A 20876-nucleotide genomic window follows, 5' to 3' on the forward strand; every position below is an offset into this window, starting at 1 on the left:
TCCAAGATTACTGGGTCTTGCAGGTTCTCCTGGGCAGCCTTGTCAGTCACACATTATGTTCAGCCTTGTAAGTGTCAGATCCTGCCTGAGATCTGCTGCAGAGAAGGGGCTGGAGACCTTTCCTTGATTTTTCCGCAATGAGGAAGCCTGACAGACTTGAGGCTATTAGAGCAAGTCTGTGCAAGGCCAGCTCTGCTGTAGCATGAAGCATTCGCTGCTGCTAAGTGCGAAGACAGTACAGATTTGTCTTTTTGCATTTCAGCTCCATCACAGTGGCCCCATTCTCTGCTTCATCTCCAAATGATTTCCCCCTGCACTGAACCGCCCAGCCTGGTAGGCTATAACAACATCCCACAACATCCCTCTGCTGTTTCCCTGCCTCATGCTATTTGGCCCTGCTAGTGCAGGAAGGCCAYTGAGGCCCGCCGTGCAAGTTTGGCTCTTTCCTGGCACTCTGTGGGACGCGTGTGGTTGACGTGCCAGCTGGCCCAMTGTGATTACTTGCTCACTGACTTTGTGCTTTCACTGTATGTGTTGCCCTGCATGCTTAGGCTGGACTGTTTTCTCTTGGCTGTGTTTTTGTTAATGTCTCAGTGAAAAGAGGACAATATAAAATATTTTCCCCATCCTGTTTCTTAAACTGTGCTACTTGGTTTTACTGGACATTTCCTTTAAGACTTCATGCCTTGAAGTAGGATTGAGGCTGATGCTGAGGGTGGAGATCAGCTTTTTCCCTCTCTGTGGAAAACCCCTTCATTTTTCAGCTGCAGAACATTACTMTTTGCCCGTTTTCAGTAGGGTTAGTTAGACTTCTCCAGTAAAAGCTGTCATCATTTCATTTATTTGGGACTCCTRTGGTAGACTTACAGGTCAGTAAAGACCTGGAGGGCAAAAGCAGTAGAGTCTCGCCTTTCTTCCTGTGGTCCTGGACTGAGAACTGGGAACTCACTGGATGATGGAGATCTTGATACTACAGGCATCTTACTCTTCTGYGCTGAAAGAACCACCAGACCCTGGAAAGATGTTAAATCTTTTGTGCCCTTTAGATGCAGGGACAGAGCTTGAAATAGTTGTTTTGAGTAGGTTTACAAGCTGATACTTATCCTGCCTTTCACAGCTTTAAGTTGCTAGTGGTGCTGGAAGTTTCTGTCCTTGGTACTTTCATAGTGAGGCATCTCCAGTTTCCCTGTCCTCCCTCTTGCTCCCCTCTGCCCTCAGCACACTGCATGCCCCATCTCTGCACCAAGTAGCTCTCTGCCTTCTCAGCACATGTGGCAGCACCTTGCTGTTCTCCCCAGTGTGACACCAGGCAGGGGACTGCTTGCAAATGAGCAGGAGCATGGGGTTCTAGAGGATACACTGATAGGGATATATTTTGGGGATGTATGAGTGTCCCCCTGGTCTGCAGATGAAGCAGAATTCCTGCTTGGAAGAATCACATGGGATAGGTTCGTAAAAGGAAAAGGAATCCAAGAAGGCTGGTTGATATTCAAAGACTACCTCCTCTAAGCACAAGAACAGTCCATCCCAATGTGCAAGAAGTCAAGCAAAGGGGGCAGGAGACCTGCATGGATGAACAAGGAGCTAGTGGAAAAACTCCAACAGAAGAAGGAAGTATACAGAAGGTGGAAGCAGGCACAGGCAACCTGGGAGGAATATAGGGATGTATGCAGGTACGAGGCTAGGAAGGCCAAGGCCCATCTGGAATTTAATCTGGCAAGGGATGTCAAGATTGGCAAGAAGAACTTCCAGAAATACATCAGTAACTAAAGAGTGGGGGAAATGTGGGCCCACTATTGAATAAGGCAGGGTCCATGGTGACAAAGGACACAAAAGACAGGGGTAGTGAATGCCTCCTTCACCTTAGTCTTTGCTGGTGAGAYCAGCTCTCAGGAATCCCAGGCCCTGGAAACCAGGGAGAAAATCTGGAGAAAGAAAAACTTTCTCTTGGTGGAGCAGGTTCAGATTTTAGGGATCWCTTAAGCAAACTGGACATACACAAGTCCATGGGGCCTGATGGAATGCACCCACGAGGATTGAGGAAGCTGACTGATGTCATTACAAGGCCACATTCAGCAACCTTTGAAAGGTCATCACAATCAGAGAGATGCCTGAGGACTGGAAGAGAGCAAATGTTGCTCCAACCTTCAAAAAGAGCAAGAAGGAAGATCTGGAAAACTATAGGCCAGTCAGCCTCACCTCGATCCCTGGAAAGGTGATGGAGCAGTGGAGCAGCTAATTGTTTTCCAAGCACGAGAAAGGTGTTTGGAAAATAAGAAGGTGATCAGGAGTAATCAGCATGGATTCACAAATGGGAAATCATGCTTAACGAACCCGATAGCCTTCTACGATGTAATGACTGACTGGGTAGATGAGGGGAGAGCAATGGCTGTTGTCTACTGTGACTTCAGGAAGGCTTTTGATGCTGTCCCCCATAACATTATCATAAGCACGCTGATGAAGTGTGGGCTAGATGAGCAGACGGTGAGGTGGATTGAAAACTGGCTGAATGGTAGAGTTCAGAGGGTTGTGATCAATGCCACAAAGTCTAGTTGGAAGCARGGCTAATTGGAGGTCAGTAATCAGCAGTGTACCCCACAAGGTCAATCCTGGATCTAATTCTRTTCAATTTATTCATCAATGACTTGGATGAAGGTRCAGAGTGCACCCTCAGCAAGCTTGCTGATGATACAAAATTTGAAAGAGTGGCTGATAACTCAGAGGGCTGTGCTGTAATTCGGAGAGACCTGAACAGGCTGGAGAGATGGGCAGAAGGGAACCTCATGAAGTTCAATAAAGGCAAGTGCAGAGTCCTGCACCTAGGAGGTATAACCTTATGTACCAGTACAGGCTGGAGRCTGACCTGCTGGAAAGCAACTCTGCAGAGAAGGACCTGGCATTGCTGGTGGATAGCAAGTTAACCATGAACCAGCAATATGCCCTTGTGGCCAAGAAGGCCAATGGTATCCTTGGGTGCCTTAGGAAGAGTTTTGCCAGCAGGTTGAGGGAGATGATCCTCCCCCCTTTACTCGAGCCTGGTAAGACCATACCAAGAGTACTGTGTCCTGTTCTGGGCTCCCCAGTATAAGAGAGATATAGAGCTACTGGACTGAGCCCAGCAAAGGGCCACTAAGATGATTAAGGGACTGGAGCATCTCTCCTCTGAGGAAAGGCTGTGAGAGCTGGAAATATTCAGAGAAGAGAAGACTGAGGAGGGATCTTATCAATGTATATAAATATTTGAAGGGAAGGTGTCAAGAGGACAGGATCAGACTCTTATCAGTGGTGCCCAGTGATAGGGCACAGGCACAAACAGGCAACAGGCACAAACTGAAATGCAGGAAGTTTCATCTGAACATGAGGAAAAGCTTTTTTTTACTGTGAAGGTGACTGAAGCACTGGAACAGGTTGCCCAGAGTGGTTGTGGAGTCTCCATCTTTGGAGATATTCAGAAATCATCTAGACAGGGTCCTGGACAATGTCATGGGCCCCTGCTTGAGCAGGGGGGGTAGACTAGRTGATTTTCAGACATCCCTTCCAACMTCAGTCATTCTGTGTTTCYGTAATTCTGAGATAAGCTTTGCTGAGTGGAGCTGCTGAATCATCACTGCAGCCCATGCCAGATCTGGGGGCAAAGGTTAAGCCAGGAATTCATCCAGATGTCARATGCACTGCCTGAATATAGCATGGCAATATGTAGCTTTGCTGTGTGAAGGCTGCACTGGGATTTCTAACATGAAAGACAACAATCTGTGTAATAGCTTTTGGGTTGTTGTTTCCTTTCTTGGCATCACCAGCGGTTTCTGTGCTTAGTGAATTCTTAAGGTGTGTTGGGAGAAGGATGCGATGTGAAATGTGCTCTGACATTTAGATGTGGTTACGTGGCTATTTTCCTCTTCTCCCCCACCAATCTAACACTTCTTTCCTACCCTTTCTCACAGCAAACACAGCACTTCAGTGCAGTAGGTGTTATCTCTGGGCTCACAATGGATTGCCGTAGAAGACTCTCTCCTGGGTTTATTTTTCATGAGAAACAGAAGTCAGTGTTTCAGCTCAGCAAAGCATCTGGATTTCATAGTTGTGCTTGTTTACACCACTCCTTAAAACAGTACTCTTTCCCAATGCTCTTTTGATTAGACTAATGTTGAGAATTGCAGATAGTTGCAATCTTCTGACTGTTTGCTCAGCCCCACTTGAACCAAGAGGAGCTGCATGTGCGCTAACAAAGAAGGGTTTAACTTGGAGTATCTCTTCACCCCATGTGCTGCTATCAGGAATGCTGAGTCAATAAGAAATACATCCCCTTTGGCCAAATGGTAGCAGGTATTCAGTGTCAGTGCAGGAGGAACCTGGAATGTGGAGTCTGTGCATAACATAGTACATTTATGTGTAGACCAGTGCTAATTTTGGGTGAGTGCAATTACTTTTTCCAGGAATTTCAGCACACTGCCTTCCTAGGCACTGATTTAGGAGGCTTTCTAGCACCTGCTGCTTAGGACAGAAGGAAGACACCATCTCCTATCTGGAATGCAGATTAAGAATTGCATTCTCTRTAACTGAGTTGCATGAGATGTGCTGTATAAATGAGACTTTAATGGCRGCTCATGCAGGAGTGAGCAGTTGTCAGGCCTCCCACTGTGTTCGATCAGGGTCTAGAAATGCCACTGCTGAAAATATGCAGCTGTAGCAATGTGTGCCTGCTGGTGCAGTCATGAAAGGCAGGCACCAACTTGTATCTGTGCAGCCTTGGGTGAGAAGCACCCATCRTGAGGACAGCAGGGATCTCAACTTATTTTGGATCTGATGTCTTATCTCCTCAGGCCTGRAATCCTAGCTATCTCCATTTGTTTGTGAGAAGCTGGAGGCAGATAAATCTCCCCATTCAATGTTCGTATTTAGAATCATCTCTTTTCCAACATTTCTCTTRTGAGCATCTTTAGAAAATTTATACAAGCCAGATGAATATTCACCATTCAACAGCTTCTCCAGACTTTACCACCAGCAGTAGGTAACTTGCTGGCTGCTGGCCGTATAACAGCCCCTTCTGTTCTCTTCAGCTTGACAGCTTCAACCCCAGCAAACTACCCTGTGCCTGAATAACACCACCTGTGTTCTCAGCTCTTGTCCCTGTGCTGTTGGGAACAGCTCCAAGTCACTGGTGTAAACCTCAAACCTCGGAAGCAACCAGTCCTTTGCTGTCCAATCTGACTCCAGTCAGATGAGCTCCTTAGCAAGGCTTGCCATTGAATGCTATCCTGACAGCTTTTTTGGTGGGAACCAGTCACCCCGGACAGATCTAACTGCTCTTGGAAATGAACCACTATATGTTCTGTCTGAATCTGTGGAAAARCTAACCCTGGGGAGACAGAGGCACAGTTGTACCTGCAGCTCTAGGCCTGCTTGCAGGTCAGGGAGCAGTTCAGCAGCACAGACAGGCCAGACCTGGCCCTATCTACTTATTGCCCTGTGGTTTAGGTTCCTCATAGGACACCTRGCTGTAGTCTCTGCTGCTGCCCAAATAACAGGAGTGTTTGCTGATGTGAGGGGTGATCCCGTTGCTACCCATAGGAGACAGGTTTTGTGAAGCACTCTAGCTCTGTCCCCTCCAGGCACATGGCCGCTGGTCAGTGGCCTTGACACTAATTCATACCTTCATCTCCTTTTCCAGGTACAACCCAGAGTGTGCCCTGTCCCAGGTGCAGCCACTGGAGCCCTGGGGCAATACTGTTTATGGTTATGCCACGTAAGTATACTTTGCCATGCCCACACCATGACACAAGACTCCAGCACAGCCCAAAGCAGGCACCTGCTCSTGGTGACAGGGGCTGGCATAGCCCTAATTCCTAACATCCCTTCATCCTTGGTGGCTTGAGAGAGTCTTTGTTATATTTCTTCTGGYTCTTACCCTTCACCTTCAGTGTCAGCTCTTCAAGTGCTTCTTTCCTCCTTCCCTGCATTGCCAGTGGCTGGAGCTGACCCACCATTCAGTCTTACCTTTTTCCAAGGTGTTGTGAATGAAGTCTTTCCCCAAAACACAGTGTATGCCTCTCCTGAACTACAGGACTGTAAAGCTAGGCACACAGCTCGTYAATCGTAAGTTATGTGTGAAGGTGGCATCAGCTTCTGTCATCTGTCCTTCTAGGCCTGAGCCTGAATCCCAAGGCACATGTGCCACAAGCAGGTTACCTGAAGCCTCCTAAGATGGGCAAGAGCACTATTTACTGCTCTAACACAAGTTCCACAGGCTTTTCAGCTGCTGTCRCCCACCAGGGCTGGCAAAGGAGACTGCTCTCCTCTTCCATCTGTTCCCTTCTACTTGTTCCCACCCCAAGCTTTTCCCACCCTCACTTGTGCAGTTGCATGAGAAACTAAACAAAGYTAGACTCAGCCAACATAGACTGGATGTCAGCAAGCCCTAAATATACCAGTTTCATGCCAATCGCAGAAAGGTGAAGACAAGTCATTATTTTTKCAGAAGTGAAGATGCAGAAGCCTATGAGTTGCAGGATGGGGAATTCAGCTCCGGGATCTTCATGAAATATCTGAAGAAACATATTCTGCAGGAGAAAAAAGTTACRCACATGCTGGAGGATGTGTTAGAAGGTAAGGGAGTGTTTTTAAGCTAGAAACAACTTATTTCAGTAGCAGTTGTAATAAGAGATATCAGCAGAAAGCGAGTGATGACTGTTCAACATTTTTGCAGCCTGGCCTTCCCAGCAAGGGTGAGAATGAAGATCAGCACCCACACTCCCCTCTCCTTAAAAATAGAAAATGCATATGTTTGTAATCTGGAAAGCAGGGAACCCTGGCAGTCAAAGAGGGAGATCAGGAGTCGCAGAGCAGATACAGTAAGATCATTAAAGTAGATTAAGGCTTTTATCTAAATCATTGGTTATCCATTCCTTAAACACCCTGCAGCATAGGTGAGTCTATCTCATTTAACACAACCAGGGAGAGTCCAGCCATGCCAGAAATGCAATAGAGGCACAGAAGGACATGATTGTGAAAGCTTTTAGTAGCCTGGCRGCAACACCACCAGGATGTTCATATAAGAACTTAAAGTCAAGATGAGAAAATAAGGGACYTGGATGCCTCTGGGTGCTGCAGCGCCCTTAGTGCCTCTAAAATTCTCTCTCAGATATTGGCCGGGATCCTTTGGTCACTGGGAAGCAGGTGATGGAGATCAAGCACACATTGAAGGAAGCACGGGCCCTGACAGACCCTATCTGCCCCTTGGGAGCAGCCACACTACACTGGGGACGCAGCCATGGTAAGCATGCAAGTAGTAGGCAGAGCTAACAGGCAGGGAAGGAGGAGCACTGAGGGACAAATTCAARAGAGACTTGCCAAAAGAGCATGGTGGGGCTGAGAGGACCAAGGAGCCTCTGTGCTCCTCAGTGATAGGGGTGAGGAGGGGAGTATCCAGGCTGGACAGGAGGAAAGGTGAGAAGATACCAAGTGTGAGACTCTGACAGTGCTGGTGGCTGGGTGAGCACTGTGTAATGTGTAGGGGGGAAAAAAACTGTTCTCGTCCTTGCTCTGCCTCTAGTTGGGGGGTCACAACACAGCAAGCAGACAGGCAGCAGCACAGCAGTAATGGAAGCACAGCACAGGAGYGCTTTACTTTGAGACGTAGGCCTGGCACTACAGCAGCTGGGCTGCTGCGCACACACAGCTTCCATGAGTGCTGGACGGTGGGAGAGCTCTCACAGCTATTTGGGAAGAGGTTGGGTGACATTGGCCTACAGGGAGCAGCTGGGGCTGATGGAGAGATCCCTCRAGGAGATCAGTGCTGCGCTTAGCGCTCATCCCGCTTGACTTTCTCTTTCAGAGCTGCTTAATGAAATAGTGATGTTCCCATGTGGGGCACGGGTGGAGCTCCGTTTCCACCAGGTTTTCTCCAATGTGATATATRTGTGCGCCAAGCTGCAGGCACCGCCGTCCCACATCGCTGATGTCCGCCTCCTGCTCTGCCGTCCAACTGTGAGTCCTTTGCAGGGAGGAGCTGGATTCCAATTCCCGTTTCCAATTTCTTCTTGGCTCCTTTCCCCAAAGCATACACAGGAGAGTTTATTGCAAGCTCAGCAGGGAGGTGGGGTGCATGCTTCAGGGTGAGTTTGGAGGAAAATGCATCCAACAGAGGAAGAGGAGAGGAAAATAGGTGCAGAATGGGAGATGTGGCACATGTTACACAGGCAGAAGAATCCTGAGGGGTGGAAAAGGCTGAACCCATATGCAAAGGCAGACACTGAGCTAAAAGAGGGAATCACATTTATTGCTTGCTAGGCTCATTGCTGGGGTGTCTAGCCTAGCTTTCCTCTTCAAAAGTAAGAGTTCTGTTGGGTCTGGTTGCTCCTTGCTCAGAGAGAGGATTCCAACAGGAGCTGTGGCACCAGCCCTGTGCAGTGACTGGAGGAAAAAGGAAGTGACTTTTCTCATCATATGACAGTTCTTGTGCACACTCATATGCCTGTTCTACGTGCACTGGAGATCACTGTGCTCCTCCTCTCTCCAGCCCAGCACCAGGTCTAGACTCCTCTTTCCTCCCCACTTCAGACAGAGTGCCTGCAGGAGTTGATGGGATGAAGACAGACATCCCCATTAATGTGAGCTCTTCCTTCAACAACCGCAGGCTCTATGAGCACTTGTGTTCAGTCTTTGTCTCCGTCTCCTAAGCTGTCAGTGCAGCAGGTCTCTTGTACCCTGGGGATGAGCGGGACCAGAACAGCCCTCAAGCGTGTGTAGCCAGGGATTTTACATAGAGGTGTAATGGCACTCTCAAATTTATTCTTTGTCCATTTCCTAACATTTCTTAAYAGAAGTTGCAATTTCTGCTGAGTACTGAGAGTTACATTTTCACATAACTTGCTATTATAGTGCCTGGTTCTCTGTGAGGATCCCCTTTTCTGATAACATTGACCCAGATAATCCGTTTGGCCTGTCTTCAAAAGCCTTGTACTGTTTGAGTGCTCCTTGCATGCATTAGYATTCCACAAACTACCTGCCATGTTCCTTGCTCCTAATGCATTGGAAAAAGGATTTAACACTAGTTTTGATACCTTTAGCTAGTTACTCCTCAAACTGTTTTTTTTTTTAACCTGCCTGATTAAATCTGTGTATTTAATCTGCTGGAGTTGATCTTTGTTCTTTGTTTGGAAACAGCTCTAGCTTTTTGAATTATGCTTTCTTAATATGCTGTGCTAATGTATCCTAACATAACAATATATCCTAATGTACTTGTTTGCTCTTCAGCCATACCAGCTTCCTTGTACCCTTTCTCACACCTCTCCTAACAGGAAGGCACCATGCTCTCAGCATGGTCTTTTCCAGTGGTCTGCGTGCCACTATTAAGAATTTAATTCTCTTTGCTGCTCCTTTTTGTTAACAGTCTTACTCATTTTCTGTAGCTTGCTTGCTGAAGCGTAGCACGACTGTGGTGGATTTTTCGACCCTTATTGCTCCTGGAGGGATGCTGACCCTAAGTATCTTGTAGTCACTGATGCAGASCAGTGCGTCCAGTGGGAGGTTTGGAGCCTGATCCTGCCTGTTACTCAGTACCAAGCCGGAGCATCATTTCCTCTTGTGAGCTCCCTTACCATGCATGAAAATTGTTTGTGGGTGTCTGTGTCTGCATGCAGGTGTTTGTGTGTGTCTGCCCCACATTAGTGCTTGTGGGGAAAAAGGGGTCCATCTACTTGCTCTTGCTTCCAGAGCTGGTGCAAGAGGGACTGAGGAGACCAGAAAGGGACACCTGTATAGCTAGGGCTCTAGGATCCCCTGTTCCTATTTGGCTCCATGGCAGAGCTAGCACACACTGACCTCCAGCGGTGTTTGCTGACACGGCAGCAGATCTTGGCAGTGGTGTGCAATTCATCTGCCCCACATTAGACAGCTGCAGTGAGGCCACCCACACTGGTATTTGGGACCAAGCACACTTTTCCATCAACAGAGAGATGCAAGGATGTCTGCAGGAGGGCACCTGGCTCCTTTGGGGATCTGGGCAAGTGGGCTTTGTCCTGTGACAAACCTCCTCAGGGATGCTGAGGGGAGCCTGGACGGCCCTCTGAGCTGCACTCGTATTGCTAACACCCTAGAGCTGGAAGCTGAAGCCAGACAAACATAGGCATGCTGCATGTTTAAGTCCCTGGGGAATTAACCCATGGATTCGTTTGGTCAACAAAGTAATAGTTTTTCCACAGTTTGCCATGTTTTGCCAATCAAAGAGACTTGAGCCCAGAGATTCTGGGCTCACTGTAGGATTTCAAGAGATAATTACAACAGTCTCTTGCAGCACAGATCCATTTTCTTTCGTTATCTAGTGGTAGCATTCTCTCCCATCTCGTGTCTTGCCTGGCTTGTATTTTTACTTGATAAAGACTGTCTTCAGAGAAAAAGACTATTTTAGGAAATAGTCTTTTCTGCCGAAAAGAATGATGCTGAGAGTTAGACAGTTCCATTTTTTGCTATGTTCTGCTTAAATGCCTATTTTTAACTTTTGTGCTGGATCCTCTTGTTTTTCAGTTCAGTTACTTGATCTGGAGCTGTTTGACCTAACGACATTTCTAGTCACCTCTTCCCCGTTCAGAATATCTGAAACTCTGGGCAAGCCAAAACTGTAGACTTGCCAGTTCCTGAATATCATCTTCATTAAAAAATACCAAAATTCCCACTGTGGGGATTTTACCATAGAAACGTTTATAAACAATTATGAATGGGATAGAAAAGTTAATATAGAAAATCCTTTTCTCCGTTTCGTAAGTCCTACACAGCAAGAAATGATGAAGGAGACTAATAGAAGGAAATACTTGCCTGTATCCACTATAATTAGATTGTGGTAGTCACTGGAACAGGAGGCTGTTGAGGCTGGGAATTTAGCAGAGTGCAGATACTTGCGTGAATAGCAAGCTGCTGTCAGCCAAGGGGTATTGAATTGCGTATTTCAGGGCTTTAACTGATCCCTCAGGATTAGGGATTGGAATAAGGACTTGGTGATTTTGGTGATTTTTCTTCTTTTTTAAGTTAACATAAAATTATTAATAATATTTGATGACTCTTTCCATGGGTGATTGATAGGAGATGGAGAGACCTGCTGTTGCCTGAAGGAGACATCCCAAGAGATGCTGTCCCCAGGAGCCCAAATTCAAGATGATACCTAAGGGCTGCCAAGGCTTTTTCTGCCAACCAACCAGGATTCTGTGCTAAACCCGTGATAGGCCCTAATGCGGCCCCACAGAGCCACCTTTAGTAAGGGGCTACAAGGCCATAGGAATGGGAGCGGAAGGCAGAAAGGACCTGAGTCTGGCAGGAGGAGATGCTTCTCTGTGTGATGAGGTCTTTCTGTTTCAGGAAGTAGTGGGAAGAGGAAAGAGTGTATTTGCAAACTGACTTGCAAGATTACTGGGGAAGGCTTCCAACTAGGATCAAGGTGGACAAACGTCCAAACCCTGCAGCACATAGAAGCAGTGGTGCCATGGGCAGAGGCCTAAAGCAAGAGGAATGTGYGTATTTACAGTAAAGTAGAAAGAGGCTGGTGATTTGGTCTAATGAGCATTTCAGACTTCTGAATACTAGTGGAAGAATGAAAAATGGCCAAGAAGACCTCAAAGCCTTCATACACAAGCAAGACTGTGACTGAATGAGTATGTCAGGACTTTGGTGGGATAGTTCAGAAGGTGCAAATATTATTATTAAAAAGGTTTAGGAGTTTTTTTTCTGAAAGATCAGGGCTATAATAGAGTTTTATATTTTCATTAATGACCTCATTAATGTGCTATAGTGTGCTCTTATTAAATRTGCAGGTGCATGCTCTAACACTTGGCAGCACAAGGTGCTAAAAGACAGGATTAGGTTTCAGAAACATTTTTAGTAACCTGGTGATAAAGTCTGTGATACAAGGTGCTACTTACAGGCAGGGATAAGCAGTTGTGTATACACAGGATGGGGAATGACTCGGTAACAGTTCTATTTGGAGTCCACACTGGTTGCAGAAATGGAAGCAGGTCGGAAAACTGTGCTGAGGATATAAACAAGGGCTCCAAGACTTAGAGGAGATCCTCTCCAGCTCCCTTCACTGTTGCTGAGGCTGGAACGCTGGGTACAGTTTTGGACTCATGTTTCATGAGAGAAGTGTACCAACTAAAACACATCCCAAATAATGAAAGATTGAAAGAACTGTGATTTAGACAAGAGAAGCAAAAATTGGCAGAAGGGGGACCCTTAAATACATGAAAGGTTGTTGTGATGATGAAAGAAAATAATGGTTTAAATAGCACTATGGAAGATCTAGGTGGCTGTGACATTTTCATGGTAAAGAGCATGAAGGTCTGGGAGAGGTTTTGCCTAAAGGTGTCGCAGAGTCACCATCCATGTAGGTCTCTAAGAGCAGCTGAAAATGCATCTGTGAGGTATGATGTGTGTCACTGGATCTGCCTTGTGGCAGGATCTGGGCCACAGGACACCTTTGGTCCTTTCTGCCTTAGGCTATCCGGGGTTGAGGGCACCCACCTCAGGAACAGGACACAGGCTCAACGCCCTGTGCAAAAGCAGACTGGCACTGTGTGGCTGGCTGGTGAATCCAAAATCATTTAATCACACAGTCATTTAATCTGTTAATCCTCTAGTCCTGGTCAGAAGGGGATCTGCTGGATAGCAGATCCTTCCTACATGGATGCTGAAGGGATTTTGGTCCTTTCACTGTAGCACTGATTATTTGCTTCTTCCAGGAATAGGTGCTGTGGGAATGGTACCAGGCCTGTGGCAGAGAAAAACAGTACATCCGATTTGGACATTCAGTGCTTCGGGCTTGCTTTGTCCCAGTTGCTCGGGGATGCAGGGTGGTTCACCCCATCCAAACATCCCAGTGCTGCCTGGCTTTTCATAAGCCATATTTTCATTTGTGATGGAATATTATTACATCCACGCTTGTCATGTTTGAAGTATGCTGAGCATTTTTAGATAGGTTGGAAAAAAAAAAGTGGCCCAGCTGTAAGGGGCTTGAAATTGTAGTTCAATAAACAGGCATTAGGGAGAAGAGTCCACCGAAATAGCACAAATACAAGCACTCCTGCCTTTCTTCTAAAAACTGAACTGTGATGTTAGTCATTGAAGATTCCTGGTGTCTGCAAGGATGGTAACACAACTGCAAAACCAGGCACTTAGAAGTTACCTGATCCAGACCCCATTCATGTTTGCAAGAAGAAAAAAAAAAATAGAATATGGCCCAACCCCTGCTACTACAGGCCAGTGAATCCCTAGAGAGGAGACAATTAGAGAGGTCACAGATGTGGGGATGCAGCAGCAGAAGGCAGAGCTGCAGAAGTCAAAAGCCAGATGTGGAAAGAGCAATGGGGAGGCTAAGGAGAATGTCAGAGGAGAGGCCTCACCTCTGGAGAGCAATATAGCATTAGAGAGCAGATGTGGGCAGGGAGGGAACCAGTGACAGGGTTACCATGTAGGTGACTTCTGACCATGGACCGGACAGATTTTTTTCCTCCTAGCAAGTAGGGCATTGTGGGTATTGCAAGTCTAGCAAGGTTTAAAACGAAACTGAACGTCTTCATAAGAGTCCACCAAAGGCTACTGCAAGAACAGGTACCATCTCTGGTTTCGGAAGTCACTGATTTTTCTGAAGTCATTGAGCAGATTATCTGATGCAAAATGCTGAGGAGAGCCTGGAGCAGGGCTGCAGAGAGGCTGGCTGGCATAGGAAGGAGCAAGCAGGAGAGGGCACTATTCGTCAGCACAAAGTGGTCTGCATTGCAGTCTATCTCCTCCCATTTCATGGTTCAGACCTGTCAAAGAAACCAGGATGAGGCCACCCTAAGCAACACAGCAGAAGGGCAACTCCACCCCCTAAGAGCTGTGTCTTCCCCTTGCAGGCACAGCTACTTCCCTTTCTGACAAGTCTATTTGCTGCCTTGATCTTCCCTAAAATTCCCTGCAGTTTCTTGTTATCTTTCTGGTTACAAGTGGCTGAGTGCAAAGAAAGGATCTGGTTTTGTTTTGTGTAGAGATAATGCTATTTCTGCAGTCTGCTTCCAATGGACCCACTGGACCAGCTATAGAGGGATGATGTAGTGTTTACTCCTGTTCTACCAGCCTAGCAGTCAGGGGTGACACAGACACCTGCAGATTCCAGCCAGCACTTGGGGTCAACCATTTGAGCTTTCAACCCCAACCTTCTCTTCTGTGTCCCAGCCTGAAACAAATTGCTTTATCCACTTGCACCCAGCAATTAGGAGCTGTGTAAAAACTAGCATGAACATCCCCATCGTGAACCGCTGTTTACAGCCCCCCTTGGACTATGATAGCCCTCAGGGCTTCTCTAACCTCTGTGTCCCTGCAAGGTCTCAGACAGCCTCCTGCATCAGCATGCTCAGTGCGGCATCTGACACCAACGATGAGAAAGCTTTGCAAGGGTTGGCCCCTCCTTGGACTCTACCAGCTTTATGCAGGTGTGCAGTGAGCATGCCTGGGCCACTTGACTCCCGTGGCCAAGGGCAGGCCAGGACATCCTTGCACTGGTGAATCCAGGCGAGCAGGAGCGAGCTGTAGCAGCTACCAGAGCCACCTGATAGAGAATACCACTATCGTATACAAGAGGCTGGTGGATAATGGGTCATAGGTTGTCACCCATCCTAGAGGGCTCAAATTCAAAACRAGATACAGTATGTTTGATGGGCTGATGCTGAAAACTTGATGTGTTTCCTCTTGTTTTTCTAACCCAGGAAAGGCAAGATGAGGCAACCCTGAAGGACAGCTGCCCAGACCARGTGGAGTCTCTACTTGCCTCTGTTTACAAGCAGGAGGAGCAGGACTGTGCATTCCAGCTCAGTGGACTGCAGAAAATTCAGGTGAAAAGCTGCTCTGTGGGAATCTCTGCAGTTCTCCCACACTGATGTAACTGGTACTCTCTATCTTTGCCTGCTCAAGCCTCGTGTGCCCCTCAGGTRTCCCTGGACTGCATACAGCAGTTCTGTATTGCAGGGTAACACCCAGGTGGGTGCTCTACGAGACCAGGYATCTCTGAGGTACAAAAGCCTGCCACTTTCTGCTGGTTCACCCTGCCCTACCACACTGCGTGGCCAGAGAGGCTTTTTTTCCTGTGCCTTTTTCAGGCTGGTGCTTTGGTCCTAGCAGAGATCAAAGTAACTGGAATGTTAGAGAGAGATGGAGAGAGTCCAGCATAGGGCTACAAAGATGATTAGAAGACTGGAGCATCTGCCCTATGAGGAACGGCTGTGAGAGCTGGGCCGYTTTAGCCTGGGGAAGAGAAGACTGGGAGRGGATCTTAGCAATGTGGATAAGTATCTGAAGGGAGGGTGTCAAGGGGATGGGGCCAAACTCCTTTCAGTAGTGCCATGTGACAGGACAATAGGCAAYGGGCACAAACTGAAACTCAGGAAGTTCTGCCTGAATRTGAGGRGGAATTTCTTTACTGTGAGAGTGACGGAGCACTGGAACAGGTTGTCCAGAGAGGTTGTGGAGTCTCCTTCTCTGGAGATATTCAAAGCCCACCTGGACGCAACCCTGTCTAACATGCTGTAGATGACCCTGCTTGAGCAGGGAGGGTGGACTAGATGATCTCCAGAGTCCCTTCCARCCTTACCGATTCTGTGATATATTTCAGGTAAAGAAGGATGTCTAACTAGGCTTGTGTGCTTCTCAGGGAGCTGGGCTCATGGGCTGGCCAGGGACTCGAGCAGTGGGAGGAATTAGCCTCTGCCTTYGGAGTGGTACTACCAAGCCCTCCTTGCTTGAAACAAGAGCAAGGAGGACTTCAAAAGACACTTGGACTATATTTAAAGTCTGCAGGAGAGGCAGGATTGCTAGTTCCATGRCTTCTCTCTTCCAAATGATTATCTCTCCCCAAGCAGCAGTGTGTACCTTGTTTCTTGCTTGATTTTTTTTTCCTGTCTTATGAGGATCTTGCAAGGCGCTTATCCGCATGAGTAAAGCCTCTGCTCTGCATTGTCATGCACCAAATGCAATCAAGTTGCTGTCTGGATCTGCTTGAAACAAGCTGTTTGCTGAATACCTTAAATGCCTCAGTGTATGGCATTTCTTCCAGTCCTTAATTGTTCCTGGAGCTCTTTTCTGAACCCTTTCCAGGCATTCRGTGTTGCTTTTAAAGTGCAGACATGGGACCTGGACTGTGGGCCTGCCAGACACATAGGGAAAATCTCCCTTCTGCTCCATTATCCATCTCCCTGCTTTGTACAGCCAGGTGTCTTAGGCACAGCCCTGTGCTAGGGGTTCATGTTCAGGAATTTGGCTGCCATTAACATGTTACTTTCCAATTTCTTCACCATCTTTGTAAAGATCTAAAATAGTACTAGACTGAGAATGGATCCCTGMGGAACACTGCTGTTTTAAACTGCTAGCTTTACTATGTGATGCATGTTTTATTTAAGTGGTTCATATTCCTCGTCTTGCATGCCTCTCTCTTATGTGTACTTAGGCTAGGATGGACATCACAGCGCTCCTTGCGTGGGTGCAATTTTCCTAGGCACAATCCTCTCCACTCCTGCTCCCCTGCAGCAATATATTGGGGAAGTAATGCTCTCAGTGACAGTGCCCTGACGAGGCATCTCCAGAGTCATRAAATCCAGAAACTGTGCCTCAGGCCCACAACAGTCATGAACATCTATTAGAGCTCGTTTACTCTGGCAGTAGCATTGCTCTAGCACACCACTGTATGGGGCTGTGAGCCTGAAGAACAGCCAGCCAAACCTGTAATTTCTTGATAGTGGTTATAGAAAAAACAAAGTTCTGCTTTAAGTCTTGGTCTGTGATTCACTTTGTGTCCTTTGCTGTCCTCCTCCAGACAGATGTGCTCCTGCAGTTGGATTTGCATTACACCCAGCTAAGCACAAAGCAGAGGACTTGTGAAAGCCTACAGAAAATCCTCCAGAAATCTCTGGTAGCGCAGTTGTTCAGCCACAGAAATTCTACCCAGCCATACTACCAGCAAGCTCCAGCATCTGCAGGCAGCCTGTGCCTCAGGGACACATCCACGCTGAGCACAGGCCCAAAGGCACAGACATCTCTGAGGATGGGCTCAGGACATAGTTTGCCGAACAGCACCCCCTCCAACTCATGCAGTGAGCCAGAAGAGAACGATGAGAACAACTTGAGTGAGCTCTGCTCAGCGCTGCTCCGGGCTGGCCCAGGGCAGGACTGTCCTTGATACCTGTTGATGACTGTTGTGACCATGCCTGGGAACCATATTTTTGAAAAGGCAACAGTTACTCCAGTGATAAACACGACAGAAGTCATCGGCTGCCTTCAGCCTCAGTAATCACTCTGGCCAAATCAGGCTGCATGTGGCTGAGGCTGCTTTTGGAAAGGCCTCTCCTGTCTGTGCCCTGCAACATGCCTGGCTGAAGCCCGCTGGAAATAACCTCTGTCCTACAAAATGTTCTGTGTTGTTGGGAACAGCGAGGAGTAATTGTCATGTCTAGTGGAAGACAGGGCCATCCTGCAAGTCATAACATTTCCAGGCAAAACYTAATATTGCTTATAATCAAGGGCACTGGCTGATGTTTTCTGAGAATTAGCCTTTGCTAAGCAAGTGTCTGAAAGCATTACAGCACTAAACATGATGAGGTGGGATACCCATACACACTACAGGCCTGTACTACAGCAGGGACACAGTCTAAAAACCCAAACACAACTGCTAGCTCTCATCRCACTTGTGCAGGTGACGCAAGGAATTAATGAGTGACCAAGATAAAGCTGTATTTATGCATAAGCTTTMCCCCAGGGTTACAGTGTGGTTTCCTTTCCTTTCAAATCCTGCCTATGGAAAAACAGATGATAAATTATGTGTTTATATACTTCTAAAGAGTGCATTTGTATTTTCCTGCTTACCAGGAAAAGGAGGTTGAGATGTCCTGTCAAATGCATGTTTACAACAGAGGCTGGTTTTCCATCAGTAGCAGCTACAGGTTCATGCTTCCCCCTGCCGCTTCTAGTATGCTACACACAGACATAAAAGGGTGTTAAATCCTCTGTGGTTGCTCTCAGATATAGAGCCCCCTAAGTCTGGGAGATGGAGAGGACAAGATGGAGGAGGAAGAACCTCAAAGTTTTTATTACTACAAATTTTTTCAAAGTGCTGTCTCTCTCTGTGTGCATTCACACTCGGCAACCTCAAGTCCTACCCTTCATGCAGAACCAGYTAGTCGGAGAGAACCACAAGTGAGCAAGGACAAAAAGACAGCCTAAGTAGGTGCAGTACCCATTCCTGCTTCTGTAATACTTGTTTAAAATTTTGGCATAGCACCAGCTGATTGCTCTTCAAGGGCATGGGAGGGCGTCAAATAGTAGCAGAGGGACCGTTAATCCTAGTGAGGTGTGGGATCTCTGTCCTTGGAGACAGGCCACTCTGGACTGGTGAAGATGCAGATGAACTGATTTAATTTGGCCCTTCTTGGAGCAGGATGTTRGATCAGAGACCTCTAGAGGTCTCTTCCAGTTGTGATTTTACAAAAGGAGGAACTTGGAGATCAAGAGATTCTTGTGAGGTCAAGGATGACAGGGTGGGGAGACCACCTGATGTCTCCTGTCTTGGTCTAAAAGAGGGATGAATAGAGCATTTTCTATGTTATGGTCCTCTGTCAGCAGCAAAGATACTTGTATCTCAGTATACAGTGGGGACTGTCTATTCCAGCATGGAAAAATATGAAATGCTTCTTCCAGGTAAACCACCCTACAAGTGTTGGAAACCTGTCCAAAGTGAATGGAGGAGGCTTTTATTCTTCTCAATGTGTTGAGAAGAGGCCCCCTCTGGCTGAAGGCTAGAAAGTCACCTAGGAAAAAGCAAAGCCCTCCCCCCCATCCCCACCAAATGTACCTTAGAGTAAACCAGAGGAAAACAATCTAATTGAGGGGAAAACCAAAGATCAAATCAGCAGTGGTAGAAGTTCAGTGGGAGTTGCTGTGCAGGCAGTTGGGAGGTGCTGAGAATCTCGTTGCTTACTGCCTCTGAGAACAGCATTTTAGAGGAGGGACTATATGCTCCTCTCTATAACTGTTGGGGCAAAATGCATCTCTGACTTGGTGCAATCATGGCCAGTGGCACCTCTTGTGAATGTTGAGCTTACCCAAATCTGTTTATTTTTTCTGAATAAAACACTATTGTTTTTGAATTGTATTGCGCTTACTAACAAAGAAGGACTGGTTGGAGATGTGAAGACTGGAGGTAGCCTTGGGGAGTTCGGGATCCTGTGAGGAGGRAGCAGGACAAAAACTAGATTGCCACTCTGGACTTCAAGAGAGCAAACTTTGGCCTCTTCAGGGACCTACTTGGAGGAATCCCATGGTTAGAGCCCTAGAAGGAAGGTGGGGATGGGGGGAGTTGTCCAAGAGAGCTGGTTAATATTCAACCATCACCTCCTCTAAGCTCAAGAGTGGTGCATCTCTGTGAGTAAGAAGTCAAGCAAGGAGGGCAGGAGACTTGCACAGAKGAGCAAGGAGCTCCTGGCAAAACTCAAACAGAAGAAGGAAGTACACAGAATGTGTGAAAAGGGGACGGGTAACCCTGGAGGAATATAGGGACATTGTCCAAGTATGCAGGGATGAGGCTAGGAAGTCCAAGGCTYATCTGGAATTTAATCTGGCAAGGGATGTCAAGGACAACAAGAAGGACTTCTTCAAATACATCAGTAACAAAAGGAAGACTAGGGAAAATGTGGGCCCACTGCTGAATGGTGTGGGTGCCCTGGTGATRGAGGATACAGAGAAGGCAGAGTTACTGAATGCCTCCTTTGCTTCAGTCTTCACTGCTAAGGGCAGCCCTGAAGAATTGCAGAGCCTGGAGGCAAGGGAGAAAGTCTGGAGAAAGGAAGACTTTCCTTTGGTTGAGGAGGATCAGGCTAGAGATCATTTAGGCAAACTGACATCCACAAATCTGTGGGTCCTGATGGGATGCACCCACGGSTACTGAGGGAGCTGGTGGATGTTGTTGCYAGGCYRCTCTCCATCATCTTTGAAAGATCCTGGAGAACTGGAGAGGTGCCTGAGGACTGGAAGAAAGCCAGTGTCACTCCAGTCTTCAAAAAAGGCAAAAAGGACCAAGGAAACTACAAGCCAGTCAGCCTCACCTCCATCCCTGGAAAGGTGATGGAGCAGCTGATCCTGGATGTCATCTCTAAGCACATGAAAGAAAAGAAGGTGATCAGGAGTAGTCAGCATGGATTCACCAAGAGCAAAGCATGCTTAACCAATCTATCAGCCTTCTATGACRGCATGAGTGGCTGAGTAGACGAGGGGAGAGCAGTGGATTTTGTCTCCCTTGACTTCAGCAAGGCTTTTGACACTGTCTCCCAYAACATCCTCCTAGGCAAGCTCAGGAAGAGTGGATTAGATGAGTGGACAGTGAGGTGGATTGAGAACTAGCTGAAAGGCAGAGCTCAGAGGCTTGTTGTCAGTAGCACAGAGTCTAGTTGGAGGCCTGTAGCTAGCGGTGCCCCCAAGGGGTCAGTACAGGATCCAGTCCTGTTCAACTTACTCATCAGTGACCTGGGACAGAGTGCACCCTCARCAGGTTTGCTGATATGAAGCTGCAAGGAATAGCTGATACACCAGAGGGCTGTGCTGCCATTCAGGGAGATCTGGAGAGGCTGGAGAATTGGGTGAAGAGGAACCTCATGAAGTTCAACAAGGGCAAGTGCAGAGTCCTGCACCTGGGGAGAAATAACCCCATGCACCAGGACAGGCTGGGGGCTGACCTGCKGGATAGCAGCTCTGCAGGGAAGAACCTGGGAAAGCTGGTGGACAAGGTGACTGTGAGCCAGCAATGTGCCCTTGTGGCCAGAAAGGGCAATGGTATCCTGAGGTGCATTAGGAAGAGTGTTGCCAGCAGGTTGAGGGAG

General features: G+C 47.3%; 1 protein-coding gene across 2 annotated transcripts in view; it reads left to right on the forward strand.

Annotated features, from left to right (window-relative positions):
* LOC146598206 (mucosa-associated lymphoid tissue lymphoma translocation protein 1-like) overlaps positions 1-19151 on the forward strand; it is a 31810-nt gene extending 12659 nt beyond the window's left edge. Inside the window, exons 9-14 of one of the 2 annotated variants that reach the window (XM_085300689.1) lie at positions 5669-5743; positions 6476-6603; positions 7139-7270; positions 7832-7983; positions 14727-14852; positions 16826-19151. In XM_085300689.1, coding sequence (XP_085156815.1) covers positions 5669-5743; positions 6476-6603; positions 7139-7270; positions 7832-7983; positions 14727-14852; positions 16826-17188 — 976 coding nt within the window. In that variant the 3' untranslated portion in view covers positions 17189-19151. The remainder of the gene's footprint in view (positions 1-5668; positions 5744-6475; positions 6604-7138; positions 7271-7831; positions 7984-14726; positions 14853-16825) is intronic. The other variant, XM_085300690.1, reaches the window with a different exon arrangement.
* The last annotated feature ends 1725 nt before the right edge of the window (positions 19152-20876 follow it).

The sequence above is a fragment of the Rhea americana genome, unplaced genomic scaffold, assembly GCF_003343005.1.
Source record: "Rhea americana isolate MKP2758 unplaced genomic scaffold, rheAme1 scaffold_168, whole genome shotgun sequence".
Lineage (NCBI taxonomy): Eukaryota > Metazoa > Chordata > Aves > Rheiformes > Rheidae > Rhea > Rhea americana.